The sequence below is a fragment of the Trichosurus vulpecula genome, chromosome 2 (assembly GCF_011100635.1).
Source record: "Trichosurus vulpecula isolate mTriVul1 chromosome 2, mTriVul1.pri, whole genome shotgun sequence".
In the NCBI taxonomy this organism is placed as follows: domain Eukaryota; kingdom Metazoa; phylum Chordata; class Mammalia; order Diprotodontia; family Phalangeridae; genus Trichosurus; species Trichosurus vulpecula.
In genome coordinates this window covers 451606560-451632747 of record NC_050574.1, presented here as the reverse complement: position 1 = coordinate 451632747, position 26188 = coordinate 451606560, and the positions used below count along the sequence as shown (strand labels likewise).

Below are 26188 nucleotides of genomic sequence, written 5' to 3'. Positions count from 1 at the left end.
GCCATCTTTCTCATACTGGGCATGAGAGGCTCACCTATTAAGAGTACACTTAACCCAATTACCTGTCATCTCCCAAGAACTCCTGAAGCTTTCTACTTTTTGTGCTTTGAATCTACAGGAACTAAAGTTTTGATATAAGGCAAAAAATTTGATTTAGCTTCCAGTCTAGGTTTATTTTAGAGTAACCAAAGGTTAACTTCAAACTTGCATTTCTTATACAGTCTTTATATCTAATTGCTTTAACAAATATTTTCCAAGTGCCTTAGTACTAGAGAAACATCTCCAGTCTAGTACAATTAAAATCAAACTTTTTTTTTTTGCAATACATGAAATTTTCAGGGCCTTTTATCTGTGTGGTTTGCTGTGATCATGAGCAAATCATTTAACCTTTTTGCGTCTGTTTCCTCATCTGAAATATGAAAATAGTATTTGCACTACCTACCTTAAACTGTGAAGGAAATACTTTGAGAATTACAAGGCACTAACTTAATAGCAACTATTGTTATTGGGGAAAATTGTTATTTTCCCCTCTAGGTTTCTTCTACTTAAGTCAACAGATAAATGGGTTATCCCACAGTTAACCAAGGCACCCAACCAGAAGTTTTTACTATATTAAAAAACTAAGTTTAACCAAACTCAAAATCCAGCAATCAAAAGAATTTATATTAATGCTACATAGTAAGTATTCCAAGGAAGAAAATGTTTGGAAAATGACATTTCACTTTTTTAAGGTTTGCTCTCTTGGTAAATCTTGCTGATATACATTCCTGGTACTCTTTCTGACCTTTACATACTTTTAGTTTCAAGATGACTTCCAAACATTTTCTAATATCTAAAAAAGTAGCTTCTCCCTTAAAATCATAACTTCTGCTTCTTAAGTCACTTTTTAAAAATTCCATTTTAGTAAGCTTTGCTAAAGTAACTCTATGTTTACTCTGATTCAGATTATTTTCAGCATCAATGAAGTTACATGTCCTAGAAGACTAATGAAAGGATTTTTATGCCTATGAAAATCCTAAACTGAAAAACAAATTAAAATTCTACCAAAAAAATGTTATACACAAAATCCATGTACATAACTTAAAATTCTGCTTTGCTTTATTTTATAAGCTTAGAGAAACAGGTGCTATGTGTATTAAAGATATTCCTTTAAGACCTGCAAATTGCATCATATTTTAAATGCAATTCACAAGCATGACATTTAAAGGAATTCTGTAATACATTATTAACGTAAAATATTGTTCTTGAATTTAACTTTTGCAAATTCAAATTTTCACACATTAGGTTTACCCACACGAGGACATAACTACATAACTTACTGGTTCAAATGTAATCTAATTTTAGCAAATTAGTGAAAAAAAGGTTTAAATTTAAAGTTATTTTGGTATGCTTTTTTCTTACATTAAGAGAATCTTTAAATAATTTAAAATTAAAATTTCCCTTTATCTTGTAAACAAGATTTCAAATTATTATTTTGAGTAAATACTAATAATTTCTAAGAGGTTAGTTGGTATGTCTTACCCTTACCTTATATTGATGATGTAGTTATGTTAGGTGTGAAAATTAATAAGATTTCATTGCACTGAAGCTCTACTGTGTCATGTTAATTAATGGATTTCACAATTTTACTAAAAAGATATATTCCATACAAAAATAACAAGCATAATGGGCACATATTCAGTTCCTAAGTTGTATAAGATTAAATAGAGAGCAAAGGTTAGACTATTTAAATAATCACATCACCAAATTCAAATTGACAAATGTCAGGCCTTATCAATATGTGGTGACAGTTACAGAAGTTATTCACTTGACTTGCAAAACACATCCAAAATCATTTGCATGATTAAATGCTTCCAAATTATGTTATGCGTTGTAGATAACTCAAATCAGAGTACTTTAAAAAAAGTTATGTCAAAGGGCCAGAATACTTAAAAGTTTACTTTATTTTCAATATTCTTCTATTTTACAGTGAAACCTCAGTTACATTTTCACAATTTAAAATTTTCCACCTCTCTTCAGTCCCATCAAATTTCTTAGGTTCCTGAAAAAACATCAGAATTTTTACTAATTTGCACAGTCCCCTACACTAAAGTCTTTGATGCCACTTTCAGTGTTTCCTGCTTAGGACCACTTCCTCAGGGCCCTTTTCTTTTTCCAACGAGGGGTAGTGATAATCCCAGACACCCAATATAAAAACCAGTGATGTCTGTTTTTAGCTGAACTAAAAAGGACTAATGGAAACTGATGGTGAGAGAATAAACTGCAGAGTACTGGGCTCTTTTTTAAGTACACACATAAGCAGTGTGATTCAATTTAACAGTGTGAGTGAGGACTCAACTTGGCTGAAGACACACCCCTTTAATACTGATACTGTTCCCATTATGACCAACACTGCCATAAATTTTGAGATTAAGTTAAATATTTCACATCTTCCTGGGAAAGAAAAAGGATCTTGAAGAAGAGATGTTGCTCTGGAAAATGTTAACTTCTGCAGAAGCTCTGGCAATTATGCAAATAATTCCTCTCATTTTATAATTTTCTGTCACATATAACATCCCTCATATTCCTCAGGAATGTACAAGAGAAAATTTGACTCTGCATGTATACGCATATGGTTTCAATGTTTCCAGGCAATGAAAAAAGCTTTTTTCTGAATTTCCAGAGTCTCAATATACTGGACTTCTCTATGAGAATACTTTTTTTTACCCTTTTACTCTTTATTCCAGTTTTATTCTCATTTAAAGTTGAATGGCAGGATTCAAGATCAGAGGGGAGAGACCATTTTGAACGAAAAAAAAAAAAAAAACAGAGACTAGTTATAAAACTTATTAATGTACTTAAATTTTTTAAAAGGTTTTACCAGAGAAAGAAAAATTGTTATCCCAAATCTCTCTTCTCTAAAATAGGTGGCACAAGAGTCTCTAGCAGAAATTACTAAAAATTTACATTATCTACCCTACATGATAAAACCCCTTGGTCCTCCCATGACAATAACAAGATTAAATGCTCCAAAGTAATTTACATCACTGCAGCATTTTTCAAAATCTTTAAGAATGCAAAACCCCCAAACCAATCAACACTCCCCTTGTTCTCATTTGTAGTATAATTTGGACTGCAAACTAAAAGGAAAGGTCTACTAGTGGTGGAACTAGGATTTCAAAACAAAAGGGGACCCTGGAAATCATCTAGTCTAATACCCTCATTTTAAAGACGTGGAAACTTAAGCCCAGGAGGTAAAATCAAATGACCAAGGTCATGCAGATCAGAAATGGGAGAGCCAGTATTTGAACCTGAGTGTCTATTTGTTTTAGTCAGTGCTTTGGAAACAATGGGCATTCAGGTGTGTTTACTTCAGGCTTAAAGTAAGAAGACATGGCCCCTATCTTCAAGGAGCTAAAAAATTAGTTATCTAAGAAGAGTCTAAGGGCAAATTCTTTTACCTCTCAATGAAAATTATTGTTTTATTTAGAAGTTTTGTTTCTAGAGATGATCTATAGGAAAAAAATTGTAATGTTTGCAATTCCAAATTACAGAATCTTAGTTCACTCATGTACAGAAAAATACATCTAGGCAAATTTTCCTACAACTTCACTAAATGAGTTCTTCAATATGTCTCAATGCCCTTGCTAAGAAATTTGTTTAAGGAGAAGACCATCCTTAGCAATATATTTTTTGGCAGTGCCTCTCAACTGGTCAAAATGCAAAGACTGTTTTTGTGATAGGAATGTACCAGACTGGCTCTATTAATGTTTCCTATCACGTTTGAAGCTGTGATTTTTTCTTTATACGTTTTAGTGGTGCACAAAGAATTAGCATTTAACATGGACAACAAAAGCATCTCCAACCCCCACACCTAAAACTTTGGTCAAGACACAGAAGCAGGTTAAAAGATATCAATCAAAAGTAAATCAGAGCAAAGGACAAAGGTCTTTAGAAAGGGTTGGCTATTTGAGATTATCGGCAATTCTATTTAAGAAATGTAGTCTAGTCTTCAGTTTTAGATGCTTCTATTTACAAATCTCATATAAGTATTAGACCCCCTTCAATTTAAACTCTTCTAAGTGACTATATTAGTTAATTATACTTCAGCATTCTCCCCACTACCTCATTTCCCCCCCGAATAATATCAGATACCATGATGTATCAGAGTCATAGTTTTCCTGATTTTACAAGTAATATAAATTTCTTTTGAGAAGCTTCATATCTGAGAATAAATGCTGGGGAAAGGTTTAATTTAGGGACTGAGTATGTATAAATCTAGAAAAGAAAGCACAGATGAGATAAACTGAGCCCTAGAGATAACAATGTCACTAGAAGCCAATTAAATTAGGCAATTTCAAAAATTATTTTCTATCCTGTGGGCAAAAACTAATCACAGGTGAGACACAGGACATAGAAGTTAAAAAAAAAATCTAGGAAAAGAGACTATTTTTTAAGTTAATAGAAATGGCTGAAAGTGCAAAAGGGTATTTTGATCAAAATAGAGACTAGGAACCTCTACTCTATTTACAAGGATACATTAAATAGTCAAATTTGATCACACTACAAACACAAAGCAATATGACTAGGCAAAATGAATAAAAAATTACTACTAATACTTATTAGTTTTTAGCTGTAGCAATAATGGTCTTACAACTGTGTGTGTCATTAACATATTTCCTTAATGATCAATGAAATATTGTGCTTTGTGACATAAAACTCTAAAATGTTTGTCTGCTTTCAATTTCTACACAACTGAACAATCACTATTTCAATGTGTCACAATAAAAAACTAAACACAGCTTTGTTCACTTCAAAATCACTTTGTGAAAAGAAAAGCTGAAGAAAATACGAAGCATTCTATATGAAAACACCTTATATCTTACTTAGATTAAGTCTATTTAAAATTAAGTTTTGAAAAAAAAAAAAAGAACCTTAGATCCTAATAAGATGCTATAAAAGCTATCTGGCTTATCTTTCACCCAAAAAAATCTTCAAAAAACTAGATACCTCAAAAATTAATCTCCTTCACACATTATTAGCCAAATTAATTTCTCCTCTTTCTGATAGGTACAGCTCTCTCACCTATGGAAGGCATGCTGCCCTAGCTAAATGAGGAATCCTGTCTATTGCTTTCAAATGCACCAACCTTCTCAAAAACACTGGATGGGGTCATCAAACAAAACCTGATGTTCTGAATGATGGTATCGGTATGTCTCCAGCGTCTTCTATCATGCCGCAGCCAAGACTGAACAGCCTCGTACAGTTCTATCTCTGGGAACCTGCTCAGGCGGTCATTATCCAAATAAGACATAAGCTTTTCAAAGCTCAGATAGGACAGGAAGTCAGGTCTTGACATTAGTGGCACAAAGTTCTCTAGCAGAAAGGAGTCCAACTTCTCCCTGACTCCCTCGATGTTTACACCAAAATCATCTAAGAGTCTCATAATTTCTGCACAATTTTCTAAGCAGATTTTGGCTAACAGAAAAGAGCAGCAGAACTTCACCACTTCTATAAGTTGAACATACATGGCAGCCTGCAGGATTTCATGAACAGTATTCATACTCAGTTCTATAGTTCCATAGTACATGAATTGTAGGACATGGCTGAAGCCTGTAGCAGTCAGACCTTTCAAATGAATTTTGTCCTGATCTCGCTCCCTCATGTCAGCTGTGAACATTATCCTGAAGTAGTCACTCTGGGTGGCAAGGAGTGCTTTATGGGCCTGGAATTGGTGATCTTCAATGACAAGTGTGACATCAAGAAGCAATCCCTCCTCATACAGTGCTCTGAACCCAGCAGAGACACTGGTGTCATGGATGGAGGAACTAAACCCTTCCACGTCCCCTGCCATGAATCACCTGAAAAAAAGTAATCAAAACAAACAACATTAATCATTCCAATATTTTGAAGATATCTGAACTCTTCTAGATTAAACATACTTAAACAATTATCTGAATTCTGTCATCTTATTTCTAATATGCAAGCTCTTATAGGTAATATAGAATACTGCTTGCAAGTTACGCTGTTTTGGTTTTACCAACCTCAAAGCTTTAAAAAAAAATAATAATGCATCAATAGCAAACAATATATAAATTGTTAACAGTAAGAAACAGGTTTAAAAACTGTAATGTTAAAAGGAGATCCACCCGATACTAATGTTATGCATATAGTCTACTGATTTCACATCATTCAGGGTCAACTATTTGTGAGGACTTACAAACATTAGGTATTAAAAAGGTTTATTTTTTAAATTGGTGAGACACAGATTTCATAGGCATCATCCTCCTGGACTATGGCTACAACCTCCTAACAGATCTTCCTACCTCGACTTTTCTACTTTTCTAATCCATCCTTCATATCCACTACCAAAATAAACTTCCTCATACAAAAATGTGCTCCGGTCACTCTTCTGCTCAAAACTTTTCAGTTATTCCCTATTTCCTGAGTAAAACTCAAACTCCTTTACGTGCCATTTACCCTCCAAAATCTGAGACTCACTCTACCTCATATCATACTATGCTCTTCCATTTATTCAATGTTACAGTCCAACAAGAACAATTCTCTATACCCAAAACATCCCCCATACACGGAATGCCCTCCCCAACTCCTATTTCTGACTACTACTTTATCTTTTAAAGTCCAATTCAATACCACCTTCTCCCTGAAGCTTTCCATGATTCTCTACCAATAAAGACTTTTTCCCTATAAGACCTCACATAGAATTTTTGCCACCTCTCACGTAATAATGAATATTATGATGAGTGTCTAACCCTTCACTATGGGGTTTTGCACCATCCAGTAGAATGTAAGGGCCTTGAAGGCAGAGATTGTTGCGTTTTTGTCTCTGTCTTGCCTGATGCCTAGACTATTCTTGCAAAAATAAATATTTGTCAAATTGAAATAAATACTTGACAGCAAGCTTTGTTAGAATACGATATCTATCCAAATTTGGTAATTTCTCAGGCTCAATACACAATGCCCTGCTAAATGTCTACTGAATTAACAAGAGAAAACTAGTAGCCCTCGGTTTTTAGAAAAGGTAAAAGAAAATAAAACCTTTGTATATTTTTTTGAAGCAAAGTAATAAAAACTAATGAAATCCTAATGGACAATATGGAAAGACATAGACTAGATGATAGTATGATTAAGTAAACTGAGAACCAATTTAGTGACCAGTCTCAAAACTTGTTCATTGATGAATCATCATTTTGGAAGGAGGTATCTAGTGGACTGCTACCCTTTACTTGGTACTCTGATGCCCAAAATTTTTAATCAGCAATTTGGATGAAATCATAGATAGCATTTGTGTCAAATTTGCAGACAGCTAACTCTGGGAAGGATAACTAATACTAAATCTGGAAGGGCTGAATCAAGTAATATGAAAATCAATAGAGATAAGTTCCATACATGGGTTCAAAATGTCGATTTCATGTTTAGACAATGATTCTTTAAAACAAAAAAGTGTTAGGTATTTAGTGGACCACAAGCTATTCAATATTAGTAAACAATATTAACATGATAGCCCAAAAAGTTCATGTTATCCTAACTGCATTAAGAAAGGCAACATGGCATAGCAAAGAGTTGGCCTTGGACTAAGAAAGACCTGAGTTCAAGTCTCTCCTCTGATATATTCACATTGCATGACCCTGGGCAAGTCACATAACCTTTGAGTACTCAAAGTAATTCTCTAAGAATTCTGTAAGTTGATGAGATTAGCAGAAGAAGTTCCTTCTTTCAAACTCCCTAACTAATGAAATCACAGGTATAGTTTTAAACACATTTTTAAAGGGTCCAGAATAAAAGTGATCATAGTTCTGCCATATTTAGTTCTAATACCTGGGGTGTTCAGTTCTGGATACCACAAAGGCAAAGTAGAGCTCATTCAAAAAGAGGAAATCATAATGGTGAAAGGACCAAATGGATTTTTGGCCTGGAGAAGAGAACCCTTTTGTGGGGTGATGATCATGGTCTTCAAGAATCTACCACATGGAAATAGACTGAGACTTACTCTGCTTGGCTCCAGAGTTGGGGAGAAGAAAAATAGTATGGTAGAGTGTAGAAAGTATTGGCTCTAGAGTCTGTGGGTCTGAGTTCAAGTTCAGCTTCTGACACTGTGTTTCCTTGGACAAGTCATTTAACCTCTTTGGGTCACAGTTTCCTCATCTATAAAACAAGGTCATTGGACTAGACAGCCTCTAAAGTCCCTTACCACTCTAAATCTATGATCCTAAAGTAGCAGAAATGCTCAATGGAAGGAAACTCTTCCTAATATTTAGAGCTGCCCAAAAGTAACACTGAGTAGCCTAGAGAGTTTACTGGGTTCCCCTTCACTGTAGATCTTTAAGTAGAGATTGGATCAATAGTTGTTGGAGAAATTGTAGAAGAGATTCTTGGTCAAACATTGCCTGTACTAGATGGCCTCTGAGGTTCCTTCCAGCTATGTGATTCTGTAATTCAATCTTCTTATAATTTGAAACAAAATAATTTCCATTTTCTCATACACTGGGAAGAATTATAGAACACCAAAATATTAAAAGAAAAATAAAAAACCCCCAAGGAAATCCAAATTGTTAACATATATGTGTATTCACATTTTCCCTTTATTTTGCTATACTGCATAAATGGGCATGAGAGGTCTAAATATGCATGTATGTGTGTGTGTGTGTGTATATATATATATATATACACACACACACACACATGCTTACAAATACACAGTATTGTGCACACATTACATGTATATAGATGTTTATACACATATGCATATGCAGGGTATATCAAAGTCCTTAGTGCAAAATCCTTAAACTTTTGGGACACCATGTGTGTATATATTCACATGTATACATGTATACACAACACACATTTGTACACACAATCTTAATTCTGAGATAGCTTCGAAATTTGTAAATTCATTATGAACACTATTTTTAAATTTCACTTTGTCCGAGAGCATTTTCTTTTTTTGCTATTGAATAATTAAATAAAAAACCAACAGTCTCTCCTAATTCTTTAGTAATCAAAAGTAATATACTTTCAATGTCATGAGACATTAGGATCAAATAATAAGTCTATTTCAGATATTATATTTGTCAAAACAGGCTTAATGACTTAATCAAATTTAAACTAGTCTAGCAGCTTTATCTTGGTTATTTGAAAAACTTTAAAAGTAAAATGCATGAAATAAGAACTTTAGAAATAATACAAAGATTATATGCACAAATAAGGTATCAGAGAATATGATGATGTAGTTCATCACAGGGGATACACCACACATATATACATATAGATATATAAACAGTCTATACATTATTTACGAATTTTCGTAAGAAACAAACTATACTTGCAAATTCTACTGAAAATGGTCCTCAGCCTGAGGGTAATTATTACAAACAGGAAAGGTTACTGAAATATCAATATGAGTAAGTGAAAGTACTACTTCGCAGAGCTTAAATTAAAAGCTAATAGAAAGAGACATAACAGTTTGTAAATGCACTTTTTAGGCAGTTTCCACTTTTTCACTACACGGCTAAAATTCACCACTACTTAGAGCTATATCTCTCCTCTCGTCTTTAACCTCCTCTCTGGCAGTTTCTGCCATATTTGGGACATGTTCCAAGCAACTTATTGTACACTTAATCAAAAGTCTGCCTTACCTACACATGAGGTTAAAAATCCCTGAATGTTTTCTCCACAAAACAGCGAGAGGAGAAAAATGCTGAATTGCTTTTATTCATTCTACTTTGCAACCCAGGCTCCAGGAACGCATTGCAGCAAAACAGTGTACTGTCTATAAATGCATATAGATACATGGTACAAATTAAGATACCTTTTAACATTACTGCAAATTTAAATAATTTTGATTCTTAAATCATTATAGAATGCCTAATGAACCAATAAGTAGTGAAGCTTACCTGATCTATGTCTATATTGTGAAATTTTAATTCCTAAATTACAGCATGTGTCCAACAATCACTCTTTCTAAATGAAAATGCAAAGTAGTTGAATCAGCAAGATCAGATCTTAGGAAAAAAGGGCCCTTCTTTGCCTCATACTACTTCATTTGTATTACAGTATTATGTACATAGCAAGCTTGAATTATTCGGTGAATACCCTCAGATGGTTCAAGTACATTTTCTCTGCAATGACATATATCTGAGTGTATTGCAATTAGTGTTTTTCAAACAGTAAAACACTGAGAACACGAATTCAGCCTCACAAATGGACATGAGCATCTCTGCATAATTGCTGTTCAGTCGCTTCAGTCATTACCGACTCTTTGTGACCCTATTTGGGGTGTTCTTGACAAAGATACTGGTGTGGTTCATTTCATGGATGAGGAACTGAGGCAAACAGGGTTAAGTGACTTGTCCAGGATTGTACAGCTACTAAGTATCTGAAGTCAGATTTGAACTCAAGAAAATGAGTCTTCCTGACTTCAGGCCTAGCACTATATCCACGGTGCCACCTAGCTGTCCTGGAGCTGAACGATACAGATTTCCAAATCCACACAATGATGACTGCAGCACCATTTACAATAGCCATTTAGCCTGGCTATTATAAAGTGCTAATGGGAAAATTATTCTTGAAGATCAGGTGAATTCACAAGCTCAAAAGATGTTTTCCCTAGCTACAAACAACATACCAAAACTCAGTAAGTTGTTCTGTGTGACATTGTGTGACATTGGACATATGGGACTGCATTAAGGTGCCAGTTTGGCCAAGCAGAAGTTCATCACTACCACTGTTAGGGCAAGAAAGGCTCAAAATTCAACTTAAAGTATATCTTGGACATGCTGAACTAACAAGACATAAATCTACAGATCTGCTATTCTCAACCTAATAATTTTACTTGTTTTGATAGGCTAACAACTCCTAAAAGGAGATAAAAGAATTGTTAACCCCAGTACAGTTTTCAATATGGATTCTCTTCACTAAAGGCCTGTTCTGATGTATATCATTATGTGATGATCTTAAGGTTCTTGAAAGTAATGCCAAGATAAGTGGTCAAAGGATATAAACAAACAGTACTCAAAAGAACTGCAAACTACTAGTAACCATATGAAAGAATGCTCCAAATCACTAAAGAAGAGAATATACAAATCAAAACAATCCTGAGGTTTCACCTCACACTCTGCAAATTGATAAAAATGACATAATATAGAAATAGTATTGGAGGAGTTAAGGAAAGAGAGGCACACTAGTGCACTGTTGGTGGAGAATTCACTGTGAGTCAGTATAACTTCTGGAAAGCAATTTGGAATTATGCAAATAGAATGACTAAGATAAAATGTCCACACCCTTTCACCTAGAGATTCCACTACTATACTACATATATGCAAAAGAGATTATTGCTGAAAGTTCCTATATACATTAAAATATTTATCACATTTTTTGTGGTAGCAAGAACTAAAAACAAAGTAGATACCCATTAACTGGGAAATGGCTAAAAAGGGTTGTGGACATGAATGTAATGGAATATTTTACTGTGCTGTTAGAAATGACAAATATGATAAATACAGAAGTATGTAAAGACTTACTTGATCCGATGCAGAGTGAAGTAAGTAGTCAAGAAAACAATATATACAATGACTACAACAATGTAAATAGAAAGAACCATATAAAATTCAAAGTAAACGTAGCAATATCACAAAGGACAAGCATGGCCTCAAAAAGAGACATGAGAAGACAATCCTATCCAACTCCTTTGCTAAGGTGAGAGATCCACAGTTACGAAACATATATTTTCAGGCTTTATGGATGTATTAATCAGCTTTCCTAATTTTTTTTCTCTTCTTCTAAAAATATCATTTACTAGATGTGTGTCTGAGAGTAGGAAGGGTATTGGGAGAAATTCTAGTGATATAAAAACCAAAAACTATCAATAAAAATTCTACTTAAAAAATATAGCTATGCTAGTGGACCATAAGCTCTGAAAATGTAACAGGGTGATACAGTTTTATCTTCAGGCCTGAAGGTGAAGTTTCCAAGTTTGGGCCTGGAGAAGACTATCTACTAAGTGATGAATCTTTTTAGCCACAGGAACTCAATAATTCTATAAGTCGTAGAGAAGTTGTGATCTACTGTGTTTGATGAAATACCAACAAAATTACAGATTCTTTAAGTACTCATATACTGATATTTATCAGTCAATAACAAGGACATGTCATGACACAAGAATAGAAAAATGTTATTACAATCCTCAATTACCCTCTTTCACACCTCTCTAAGTCCCTCTCCATTCTCTTCTGTTTCCTTCGCTTTTAAAAAATGAGGTAATCCATATTGCCAAAACTAATCTTCTCAACCCTTGGTCCTATCTATCTGTTTCCATCTCCTCTGGAATCATGGATCAATTATTCCTCTTCCCTCTTCTACATCTTCAGTCTCTCCCTCTATTGGCTCCTTTCCCCCTCAATTTATTTTTGAATCCTTCCTCTCGTCCTAAAAATCAAACTTTCCCTTGACCCTGCTTACTCTCTTCAAGCTATTTTTCTCTTTACAGATAAATGTCTAGAAAAGTAACTTACATTTGCTGCTTCCACTTACTCACCTACTCTTTGCCCCCTTACAAGTGGTTTCCACCTTCACATTCAACTGAAGCTGCTTTCTCCACCAGTAACGAACTCATCACTTGCCTTTTTAAAGTCTTCATCATCCCTTGATTTCTCCACAGTATGACACTGTTGACTAGTGCTCCTTCTCCAGTTTTTCTCCCTTAGCTCTCAAGAAATGGCAGTCTTACAATGTGATCTTATCTCTCCTACACACTACTCACTTTTCCTTTACTACCTCATTATTCTCCCTTCCACAAAAACACTAATGTTTTCTAAGGTTCTGTCCTTAGATCTCTTCCCATTCAACTCTCTCTCGTGATCATTTCTACTCCCTCAGCAATTATTTCTATGCAGATGACTCAAAATCTTTACATTCACTTAACTCCTCCCGGGGACTCTAGTCCAATATTCCCAACTATCTGCTGTCTATCTTCACATGGGTGTGCCACTAGCACCTCAAAACCAGTGTGTCCAAAACTGTATTTATCCTTTCCAAATCTTAATACTCTAAACCTACAGCATTTTATCAATGTGGATTTTCCCTCTACTGACAGAGATAATAAGGCCTCCAAGCCTTGGTAGAGGTCCTCAGAGAATAAAAGATTTAGGATTGAAAAGAACCTTAAAGCTTATCTAGTTTATCCCCCTCATTACAGATGAGAAAACGGAAGCTCAGAAAAATAAAGTTAATCAGAGCCAGTATTTTGACTCAGATCCTTTGAACTACTGAGGCCAACAGAAAAAGAATCATTTTGTAACTAATTTTGCAATAATGAGACTAGAGAATTTAGGTAAACTGGCCCTTGGGAGACAGACACACAGTCTATTGCTGGCCTTATATTTGAAGCTGTTCCTGCTAGATAGGGCTTTACTATTCCAATAGAGCACAAGCTCTGGCCTTCTAAGAACCTACGGACAATCCTGTGTTCCACTTCCTATTCTCTACTGAAACATCAGAGCATGTTTCTATTAATGGAACTGTCACTTTCCCAGTCACCACTGATTCCTCTATTAGCTCCCATATCCAGTTGCCAAATCATGTGAATTCTACATCTACAACGTCTCTTAATTCTATTTCCTCTTTCCACAGCCACTTCCTCTGACACTGTTCATGAACTACTTAAATTTATATTGAGATCTTTTGTTTTTATATAACCTACATTTCCCAATATATTTCTACTCCCTTGCCCACCCCAAAAACAACTCCTCTCATAACAAAAAATTAAAGAGAAAAAAAAGAGATGAACAAAACTAATCCATCGAGCAAGTCCATGATTCTATAAAGTGTTCCACAGCTATAGTTTCTTTACTCTTCGAAGAAAGAAGAGAGGTACATTCTCATATATCTTCTTTGGGGATTAAGCTTGGTCATTATTAATTTCATTTGTGGAACACGGTCTCACCATTCATTTTACTAAGGATACTAATTACAATTCCTTCTTAAAAATCTTATAATGTAAAGGTCAAACTTTTAGTAGTGGCAAAGAAGTAAGTGCCCATTGATTAGGGAATGGTTAAATAAACTTTGTTACATGGATGTATCAGAATATTGAATATTATTATACCATAACACTGCAAAGCCTCCTTAGGACTCTTGGGCCTTGCCATCTGCCCTTCTGCAGTACCTTTAGGTCTTTCCACCCTACAAATGAATCTTCTTATATGTGATGTCGCCCTCAAGAATGTGAGATCCTTGCAATCAAGGGCTAGCTCCTTTATCTAAAACCTTTTTTTTCCCCCTTAATGACCTAGCCTTAAACCCAGATGGCTCTGGCTCTCTTTGACTGGCCAACAACAGGTCCAAGGCAGAGACCCACTTGGTTATTGTTTGGGGCCTGACTGGCTCAGAGTGAATGTAAATAGCGATCCTTTCTATTTTGGCCAGAAACCAATATGGTCTTTCCCTCCCAGGTAAAGAGGCCACTCTCTGACTCATTTCTTACCCAATCTTAATCACTGATTTGAACTGCCTCAGTCAAACTGAGACCTGTTAAAGACCTCAGTTTAAAAAGCCCAAGGTAGGGGCAGCTAGGTGGCACATACTGATGGCGGCCCTGGAATCGGGGGGACCTGCGTTCAAATCTGGCCTCAGGCACTTGACATACTTATTAGCTGTGTGACCTTGGGCAAGTCACTTAACCCCAATTGCCCTGCCTTCCCCACCTCCAAAAAAAAAAAAAAAGGCCAAGGTCTCCCACTGCATCCAGGGCCATCTCTAGTCATCCAGATATATATCTGGCTCAAGAGGAGAAAGTGAGGCTGGTGACTTTACACAGCCCTCTCTCCCTTAAATCCAATTCACTTGAATGTCACAGCATCACCTCCCTGATGTCATGGTCCTATTCGAGAACGAAGGACACACAACAACAATCAGCACTAAGCACTCAGTTTAAATACACTCAGCTTCAATATTTGGTTACTGGTCTCTCCACTTTCATTGTAGTCACTGTATATATAACTTTCCTGGGTCTGCTCACTTCACTTTGTTCATGTAAACAAGTCTTCTTATGCTTCTTTGTATTCTTCACAGTCACTGTTCTTCACATCATTCCGTAAGACTTTATTAATCTTTTGCTATGTGCCAAGTGCTGGGATACAAAACAAAAAGTGAAGCGGTCTTGGCCTTCTAACAATGGAGATAATGTATATGCATATTATATTACACTCATTTTGCAACCTGTTAGCCATTTTCCAATGACAGGATTGTAGATATGAAGCCAGAAGAGATCTCACAGCCACCGAGTCCAAACCCTTCATTTTATAGATGAGGAATGTAAGGCACAGAGAGGCAGACAGATCTAATGTAGGATTTTGACCTAGGTCTTCCATGATCTAGCACCTACTACTGGGAATGAGGGCCATCTCCAGTAGTCCTATATCCTGCCCCTGGATCCATATAGCTCAGGAGGAGAAAGTGAGGATGGTGACTTTGCACAGCCCTCCCTCACTCAAATCCAATTCACTTGCAAATCATGGCATCATTTTCCTGATGTCACGGTCCTCTTTGAGAAAGAAAGACAAACAACTATCTGTGAGTAGTACCAGCTGCCCCACTGGGGACCCAACCGGCCAGCTCTAGTTGGGCAACTCAGCTCCTTCCCCTCCTCTCCTTTCCCCCTGTCCACATGAAGTATCATACCTTTACCTGTTGGTGCTCTGCCAAAAGGAAGGGGGATCTTACAGTGGGGATCTCTGTATTAAAAGGTATGGATATTTTAGTCATTCTCTTAGCAGAATTCCAAATTGCTTGGACAGAATTATTAGACCAATTCACAGCTCTACCAACATTGTATCAATATGGTCTTGGATATCAGACTCTTACCAGAGATAACAAAATTTTCCTATCTTAATTTTAAAAGTTGCAAGGAGGCAAATTAGGTTTGATGTCAGGAAAAACTTGACAAGTAAAACTGTACCAAAGTGCAATGGCTCGCCTCGAGATGTTTTAGGGTCTTCAGGAAGAGGCTGGACAACCACTCATCAAATACTATACAGTGGGGATTTCTTCATGTATAGGTTGGACTAGATGGAGGTTTCTTCCAACTCTCAAAACCTGTGATTCTATAATATCCATCCATCACAATACTACCAATTTAAATTTCACAACGTAATGCTCTATTGCCTCATTCTATTACTAAAAAATGTTAAGTGCCTTCTCACTGCCTACCAAGTAAAATATGCATTTCTTATCCCGGCATTCAAAAAAGCACTCTATAATTTGGCTCCAAAATTCTACTCACTTTCCTACACTATTAAACACAAACTCGGCTTCTTACCATCCTCACTCTCCCATCATTCTCATCTTAAATTCTCCCATCTTTGTTGCCCCCATTCCCATGCCTAGAATGGAGTTACTCCAGATTTCTACCTAGAATAGCATTATCGCTCCATCTCCAAATTCCTTCCTTCGAGGTCTAACTCAGGTGCCATTTCTCTCCTGGAGCTCTCCCTGTTCTCCTCATGTGAGAGACCTCATACAACCCCCTAATTTCTCAGAACACTTCATCTCTCCTTTGTATCCATCACATTCTGCTTAGTATCATAGTTGTTTGTATACAAGCCTTAATCCTACTATTAAATTACCATCTCTATGATGACAAGATCTGTGCCTTATTTCATCTTTGCACAGCAACCCCACTCCCAGCATGCTTCCTTGCACAGAGTAAGTGCTTTTAAAAAGTCTGTAGAAAGGAAGCAGAAAATTGGGGGGGGGCGGGGAGGGGGAATTTATAGACAATTTATCAGATAAAGGTTTCACATCAAAAATTGATAAATTTTGACAAATCTATAAGAAGTCACTCCCCAACTGACAAATGGGGAATACAATAAAAGGATATAAACAGGCAGTTTTCCAATGAAGAAATCAAAACCATTTGTAATCATATTAAAAAATGCTCTAAATCATTACTGATTAGAAAAATGGAGATTTAAAAAACCTTGAGATATCATTTTACACCTACCAAATTGGCTAAAATGACAGAAGGGGAAAGTGACAAATGTTGGAGAGGATGTGGAAAAACTGGGACACTAATTCATGTTGGTGGAACTGTAAAATGATCCAACTATTTTGGAGAGCAACCTGGAATTATGCCCAAAGAGTTATTAAACTACCTATACCCTTTTACCCAGTAATACCACTACTTGGTCTGTTTCCAAAGATGATTAGGGAAAAAGGAAAAGAACTTCTGTGCTCTAAAATATTTATAGCAGCTCTCTTTGTGGTGGCAAAGAACTGGAAATTACAGGGATGCCCATCAATTGGGGAAGGGCTAAACAAGTTGTGACATATGACTGTGATGGAATACTACTATGCTCTAAAAAGTGATGAGCTCAATGATTTTAGAAAAAAGTGGAAAGAATTGCATGAAATAATGAAGAGCGAAATGAGAAGGACCAAAGGAAAACTGGATACAATAACAGCAATACTGTTTTAAGAACAACTTTGAGCTATTAAGTTATTCTGTCTATTATAAATACCCGAATTAACTATAAAGGGCATATGAAGAAAGATGCTATCTGTATCCAGAGAAAGAAATGATAAATAGAAGAACGTATAGAATAATTTTACATATACGTATGTGTGTACACACATATATACACACACGCACGCGCACACACACACCAATCTGTGTCTAATGGCAGCCATCTCTAGGGCTGTGAGGTGGAGGGAAGGGAAGAAAAAAATGAAAAAAAAAAAAAGAAATGTACATGATAATTGTTATGTATTTGAAAAGAATAAAAGTGTGCACAGAAGATTTGCAGTTTTGTGTACAATCATCATTTTTATTGAATGCTTGATTTATTCCATAATTAAAAATAAAACTTTCTTTCAAACTTTGTGGATTTGAAATTAATTGCACCTAAGATCAATTTTCAAGCCCAAAGATAGAGAACACTTATTTTTATATGTTTTTCATTACAATTTTAATGATGGTGATTTTGCCAACAGTCTCAATACTTGTGTGACCTGGCATCTGAAACACCTTAATAAGGTTTTTTTGTTGCACAAAGTTGTAGGTACACAGGGCTGGCCCTAGACAAAATTATGGAGTTGGCAAAAACTGGCACTGTTGACCTTTATGTGTTCTCTTACCTCTTCTATGGTTCCCTTATTTCCTCTTCCCAAAGAAGCCATTTTAGGTTACTAAGGAAACTCTGTGGTATGGCTGTCATCCCCACATCATATTCCAGTCTAGGAGACAAAATTTAATTTATCCCAAACACCATGGATGTAGAAAAACCTGGAGAATCTTTTCCCTTCTCTATTGTGCTCTACTGACCTATCCTCCAGCAATGAGGGGACTATAAAACTACACAAGTGATGTTTTTAAACACCCAAATTATTTGGGGGTGGGAGAGAGAGGTAGTCATAATACAAGCATATTGGTAAATTGCTTCCTCATCTCACTCATATTCTTTATGACACCAAAGACTGATTTGATGTTGGTGATATTTATGTGGGGGTAGCTGGATGGCACAGTGGATAGAGTGCCCGTCCAGAGTCAGGCTATTTTCCTGACTTCAAATTTGGCCTGACACTTACTGGCTGCATGACCCTGGGCAAGTCACTTAACCCCATTTGACTCAGGTTTCCTCATCTGTAAAATGAGCTGGAGAAGAAATGGCAAACCACTCCAGTATCTTTGCCAAGAAAACCCCAAATGGAGTCAAAGAGTTGGACACAACTGAAAAATGACTGAACAACAACAAAATACTTATGTGAATTCTATTCAACCACTAATGAGTACCCACTGTATACAAGGTGGGGGCCAGCTCCAGTCACCCTATCTATATATCTTGCCACTGGATCCAGATGGCTCTGGAGGAGAAAGTGAGGCTGGTGACTTTGCACAGCTTTCCCTCACCCAAATTCAGTTCACCTGCAAGTCACAGCATCATGATCCTCTTTGAGAATGACGAAAAACTGTATCGAAGGCATCCCCACACATTTCACATTTCTAAAGATACAAAGATATGTGAGCTAATTCCTGGTGTCAAGGAATTTATAACCTAGTATGAGTGTCCAAGTCATCTGAGTGGGACTGCTAGTGGCCTATTCTCAGAAGATCCAAAGCCCAAAGGAATATATATAGTTGTATATGCAGAGTCACATAAATCAATATATGTAACTATAACCTAATATCATAGAATCAAAGCTCCTTGAACACAGAAGGGATTCATTCTGTGTAATTGTAGCCTCAGCTCCAAATAACCAGTAATAAGAGAAATGTAAATCAAAACAACCCTGATAAGTTATTTCACATCTTGTAAACTAGAAAAAACAACAACAAAATGGCAACACTCAATGCTGGAAGGGTTGTGGAAAGATAGGCACATTAATACACTGTTGCTGGAGCTGTGAAATGGTATCACCATTTTGGAATACAATTTGGAATTATGCAAATAAAGTGACTAAAATGTCTATACCCTTTGAAACAGAGATACCATTACCGGACTTATAATGCAAGGAAGCCATTGTTAAGGAAAAAATCCTCACATACTCCAAAATAATTACAGCAAACACTTGTGATAGCACTTTTGTGATTCCAAAGGAACTGGAAACAAAGCAGATGCTCATCAACTGGAGAATGGCTAAACAAACTGTGGTACATGAGTGTAATAGAATATTGTGCTATAAGAAATTTTGTGTGTGTGCGCACGCGTGCGAGAGAGAGAGAGTTGGGAGAGAGAGGGAGGGAGACAGAGAGAGCGCACAAGACCAAGAAATATGAAAAGATCTTTATAAACTATAAACTGTATGTAGAGTGAAATAAACAGAGTCAAAAAAAAACCCCGTACACACAGTAACTACAATAACCTAAGTGGAAAGAACAATAACAGGCCCAAAATAAAAAAGTAAATGTAACAAAATTATAAAGATGAGGCAGAACTCAAATGAAGAGACATGAGAAGACCCTTCCAACTACCCTTTGAGGTGATCCCCAGGTATTACACATTGAACATGTTTGCAGGTTTTTTCAATGTATCAGTTGTGCTGACTTTTTCCCCCCCCTAAAAAACCCTGATACTCTTGGTCATATGGGATGGCTCTATAGGAGAGGTAAGGGGAAGGAGAGGGCTAATTGGGATGACTATAGTGATAGGAGAAACAGAAACCTCACCCCTAAAAGGCCATTATTAATAACTGTAGTTCTGGTGCCTAGCACAGTGCCAGGTATATAGTAGATAGATAATAAATATTTGTTGATTGACTGGTAAATCTAGGGTTTGAAAGAGATCTCAGAGGATATCTAGTCCAATTCATTTTACAGATGAGGGAGTTTAAGTGCCTTGCCCAAGGTCACAGGGTCAGAGGACAGAATTAAATCCAGGTCCTCTGACTCCAAAGACAGTTTTCTTCCCAGTGTACCACTGAAGCAGTTAAACTTTACAAGTAAATAGATTTCAGCTACATGGGTTAAATGAGTTTTACTGGCTTAACCTGAGACACTAACCACTACTAATAACATTGTTTCTAAAAGAAAATGTTTGCTGCGTTGAAACAATCGACCAAATGATTTAGATTGGAGACTGTTACTCTGAATGTTATTTTTTAAAAATAAAGACATCAGGTTGTAACAATGATGAATCAAGGAAAAACAGTTATTAAGCCAAGGACTGTGCTCATTAAAAGCATGATACAGTGGGAAAAAATCCTGGTATGGGAATCGGAAGACCTAGGTTCTAGTACTGCCTTTGCTACTAACTAGCAAAGTTAGTACAGTCTTGGAAAAAATCATGTAACATTGTAGGCCACAGTTTTCATCTGTCATATGACATACTAATACTAGGCAATCTCCACAGGCCCTCCCCATTCTGAAATGCTATCATTCTCTAAATTAGAAAAATGAACAAAAACTCAGTAGAAAGAAGTAGTAAAGGGAATAATAACTGTGTGTGTGTGTGAACACATAGGGAGGGAGAGGTAGAGAAATAATGAACAAAATCCTCAAGAGCAGGAAAAATAACCAAGCTCAAAAAATACATTAAAAGAGAAAGAACTACCTATCAAATTCTTGCTAGTAAAATTTCTAATGAAACAAAGGAAATTTCTAAAGAATTGTCAGGGAATTACAAACTTAAGTCATTTCGAAAAAAGCTAAGGAGAGGAATGGAAGAAAAGGAAAAATCTTCAACAGAATCTCAAGAACATAATTAGAAAGTGGCTTCAGTAACTGGATGGATATCGCAAATATTCACTTTTGGAAAAACTTCACTGGCTAAGAGAAACCATGTGATTTATAATCTATACATGTAATTTTCTGTGGAAAAATACTACACTCCGTCTTTGGAATTCCCAATTGTATGGTTCCCCAAGAGTAAAAAAAAAAAAAAAATGCAGTTAAATTACAAAATGTGAGGTGAATTCCTTTAACCTTAAGCTGAGAGGAAACTATTATTATCTCCTGCTTTAATAAGCATGTCACTGACTAAGGGAAAGTCTCCTACTTTCACTAAACAGGAATAATTATCTAATAAAAAGCAAAGAGAATAACTATATTCTTAGGAATGGATGACAAAACCATCAAACCTTACTCTCTTTCACTACCCTTGAAAAGTATTATTGCTATTTATATCCCAGAAATTCCTAACAGCAAGAACTCACAAGGGGCCAATAAGGTAAGAAGTCTGATGAGGGAGAACGGATGAGGACAATTAGAGGATTCAAATGTTACGATGTATGTTATGAAGCTGATACTCTGATTCCAAGGCCCCTAAACCCCCAAATTATAACAATGTAGGAAATTTTAAAACTAACCAAAAAACCCCCAGGTGCAGCAGTTATAGAAGCATTCACATATTCTTTCTATAATCACTTTTAGATGTATATAAAACCTATACTATTCAAGTGTAACAGCTGGTTGCTCAGACAATGGCACAAAATTTTCATTTTCCCAGAAAAAATTTACTGTATTAGGATCTAGAAGGGGAATGAACTTCAGAAGTCACCTAGTTCATTCAATCCCCTCCCTTTCTACACATGAGGAAATTGGGCCCCAGGAGGGATGTGACCAGTCTAAGGTCTGTTAGGTCACAGTCTGCCAAGGCAAGATTTGAACCCAGCTCTTCTGAATCCAGAGCCTGTATTCGTTCCACTGTGCTACACTGCCACCAATAGGATAATTAGGTATGAATGAGCTGGAATCTGTACAGTCAGGGAGAAGAGCCACATGAATGAGATCATGGGTTTGGTGGAGATCTTATGTTATAGTTCTCATAGTAACACTGCGAGGTTGGTAATACAAGCATTACTATTCCCATTGCACAGAGGAGTAAACTAAAGCTAAGAGAAATTTCAATTGTTTCCCATCACACATAAAAGGACAGAAACAGAATGCAAACCCAGGTCTTTGGACTCCAAGTCCAATTTTCTTTCCACTACAATATACTACAATCCAGAACTCAATTTTTTTCTGCTCTTGAGCATTCAAATAATTTTCTCCATTTTTAAAAACAAACCTAAAAGCCAGTATCAAAACGGAAACAACTACAACAGGTGAGAAGGATTTAATGTTTTGGGATTTTTCTCCTAAAAAATATACATAATAATTACAGCTACCTAAATAATAATAGCGACCACAAAATCTAAGAAAAACTGATGCAAAGTCATGGCAATAAAATTAGGATGATTTTCTTAAAGCATGTATATGTATGTGTGCCTGCATAAAGTGTAAGTATACATGTACATATAATTTCAAACTTTCTAAATGAAAACTATAAATAATGTTGGTTTATGTTTTCCTGAATAATGTTTATTAAAATTCTTGTTTGGATATTTGAATATTTTTGATGGTTACTAAATTTTTTTTGGTAAATACTTTTAGGATGTTGTTCTGCACCAAAAGTCTCTTATCTAACATAGGATTGCTCATTGTTGGATTTAGAAGTGCTCCAACAGTGATGTTATTAAAAAAAAACCCCAACAACAACACTAGCATTTATAATCTAAAGAGACCAGATCCAGTGAGAATACCAGCAAAGACTTCTATTAGGAAACAGATACCAAAATCTTATAAATTACATGCCAACAAAAACAAAAATATTATATAGTTAAAATCTTATTTTCACAAAAGGTACAATAATTAAAATGCATATCTCTGAAAATAAGATCTGACATAGGTCTACTTTGAAAGTCTATTACTTAATCATGTTGGTTGCCCTCTCAATGAATGGAGGAAGGTCTGGAGGGAGAGAGAGAATTTGGAAATCAAAAAAAAAAATTAAGTGAATGTTACATATTAATTTTTTTTAAAAGAAAATCTATTACCAATAAACAGACTTAAAAGTCCTTGTCTTGGGCTAATCACTTAAAGTCCAGGATAAAGTTACAAGTAAAGTGTAGACTTCTTATTGTTTTCTTTGTTTCAATGCGAATTTCAGAGCAGTTAAACCAGATGAAATTAAAGAGCTACTAAGTTTTCAATTCTGAAAATACTGCTTTTGACCTTTCTTGTTCCTTTAACATAAAGCTCTATTTCCTAATGAAACCGAAAAAGCAAGTCAACAGTTTCATTACTGAAACATAATTATCAATTCTCTTAAGATTTTGCAAAAGCAAGCAGTACAACACACACACACATACACACACACGCCACTAAAATGTCACAGTACCTCAATTATTCTTAATTCTGGCATCCATGACACCCTTGTCTTCCATTTCCTCTCATTTAAGAAATGCAAGCACTAACAACAAAGAGCAAGTATTCTGCAGCAAACAAAACTTTAAGAAGCAGCAATGACCACTTCTATTAACTGCTTATATTGCTCACATTTAAACAGCATTTTATGAACACAAAATGTTTACATTCACTAACTTGACCGTCAACAGATAAGCAAACTTGAGGCTCAAAAAAAAAAAAAATAAGCAGTAATATACTCAAAATTTCTATTTAATACATGCACCTAGGTCACCTGACCAAATGTAATGTTCTTTCTACTATGCAACACTGTCTTTCATTAAATTTTATGAAATCCTGTAATAATCAATTAGAGTAGTTCTAATAATAATTCCCAGGTTTTGGCTTCACAAAAAAGAAAGGCAGAGAGGGTCTCCAACACCAAAATTATCTCTGAACACTTTTGTGGGAATTTTAAATTCAGGCAATGGTGTTAAACTAACACATCTTATGTCTTTTAAGGCTACGTTCAAATAGTAGGCCCTGTGTTTTGTTGTTCTAATACTACAAACTTTAAAATATTTTTACTGCCTCTTACAAAACACCAAAACATGTTTTTAGACCAAATGGGATTAGACAATAGAAAAGTTATGAATTTGACAAAAGATTTAAATAATAAAAAAATGTATTTTATCTTAAAAAAAATGACAATGCACCCACCCTACCCATCACTTTAACAAACCTTATGAATCAATGTGTCTTTTGAACACTCCAAACTATACATACTATTTTGGTTAAGTATAAAATGTTGGTGGGATACAAATACAAATATTGGTTGGTGGGATACAAATATATGTAATAAGTATCTTGTAATTAAGCTCAATAAACTTGACCTACAAAAACTTACTAATTTTTACACATCTTCCCTATGTGAATCTGTTTTGAAGTACATAAAAGAAACAAGCCAAATTAATACTCACCCCCAACCCATTACATTCTGTTGAGTTGGGTTTTTCTTTATCTATGTACTTATTTAGAACAGGACTAGTTAAGGCCCAGTTCCAAAACTAATTAGGCATGTGGCTATCAATTTCCCCCAACATGCTTTGTAAATTGTAAAGCATTATAAAAAAAATGTGAGTTACTATTAGTTTGTATCTCTATATTAGGGATATTTACTACCTATAATATATAACAACTCAAGACTATCTTCAGATTGTGTAATTATGCCCTTTCTACAGACCATCAGTCTTTAGGTGTTGTAGCTAGAGTACTGGGCCTAGAGTCAGTAAGACAGGAGTTCAAATCAGGTCTCAGACACTTACTGGCTGTATGACCCTGGGCAAGTCACTTAACCTAGCTTATCTCAGTTTCCTCATCCCTTAACTGAGCTGGGGAAGAAAATGGCAAACCGTCCCAGTATCTCTGCCAAGAAAACCCCTAACAGGGTCACAAAGAGTCAGAAAACTGAAAATTGACTCAACAACAGTCTGCTTAAACCACATAAAATGAGAAGCTTTGTGGAGATTAGTTTACTAACACAGTTATTTTCTGAAATTTATACTTTACTTATAAATGTGAAAGTTCTTTAAAGGTAATGTGTTATAAAGATTAATTATAGTTCACATCATCAAAACAGCTTAACATTATAATAGTTTACATTATAAAGTGCCATGTAGACAAGTTTGATTACATAAAACTTAAGTTTTTGCAGAAACAAGGCCAATGCGGAGATTAGAAGAAAAACAATCAACTAGGAGAATTTTTTTTTGCAGCAACTTTCTCTGAAAAAGATCTCATTATCAAGATACATAAGTAACTGATTCAAATTTATACATGTAAGAGCCATTCCCCAGCATATAAAGAGTCACAGCATACAAATAGGCATTTCAAAGAAAGAAATCAGGGCCAGCAATAGCCACATAAAAAATACTCCAAATTGCCAATGGAGAAATGCAAATTAGAGCAATTCGGAGGTTCCATCTTATACACATCAAATTGGCAAAGTTGACAAAAGAGCAAAATGACAAGTACTGAATCTGGGAACTGGTCCAGCCATTCAGAAAATGCACAAAGTTACTAAATTGTATGTACTCTTTGGCCCAATAATACCATTATTAAACCTGTACCCCAAAGAGATCAACGAAACTTTGAAGAGGGCAAAAATACATTAAAATGTCTTGTAATAGCTCTCTTTGTAGTGGCAAAGAACTGAAAACCAAGGAGGTATGCAGCAATTGGTTAGTGGCCGAACAAATTGTGGAATATGGATATGATGGACTACTATCATGCCATAAGAAACGATGAAAAAGATAGTCTCAGAGAAACTTGGAACACTTGTATGAACTGATGCAGAGTGAAGTGAGCAGAACCAGGAAAACAATTATACAATAACAACATTATAAAGACAAACCACTAGGAGAGACTTAAGGATTCTGATCGAGGAAGTGACCTACCACAATTCCAGAAGACCAAGAAGGAAGCATACTAATATTTACCTCCTGTCAAAGAGGTGATAGACTCAAGGTGACAAAT

At 35.6% G+C, this 26188-nt stretch overlaps 1 protein-coding gene across 1 annotated transcript in view; it reads right to left on the bottom strand.

Moving 5' to 3' along the window:
* Nucleotides 1-26188, bottom strand: part of KLHL15 (kelch like family member 15) — a 61909-nt gene that overhangs the window by 33699 nt on the left and 2022 nt on the right. Inside the window, exon 3 of the mRNA XM_036744658.1 lies at nt 5129-5840. Within this exon, the coding sequence (XP_036600553.1) occupies nt 5129-5833 (705 nt within the window). The 5' untranslated portion in view covers nt 5834-5840. The remainder of the gene's footprint in view (nt 1-5128; nt 5841-26188) is intronic.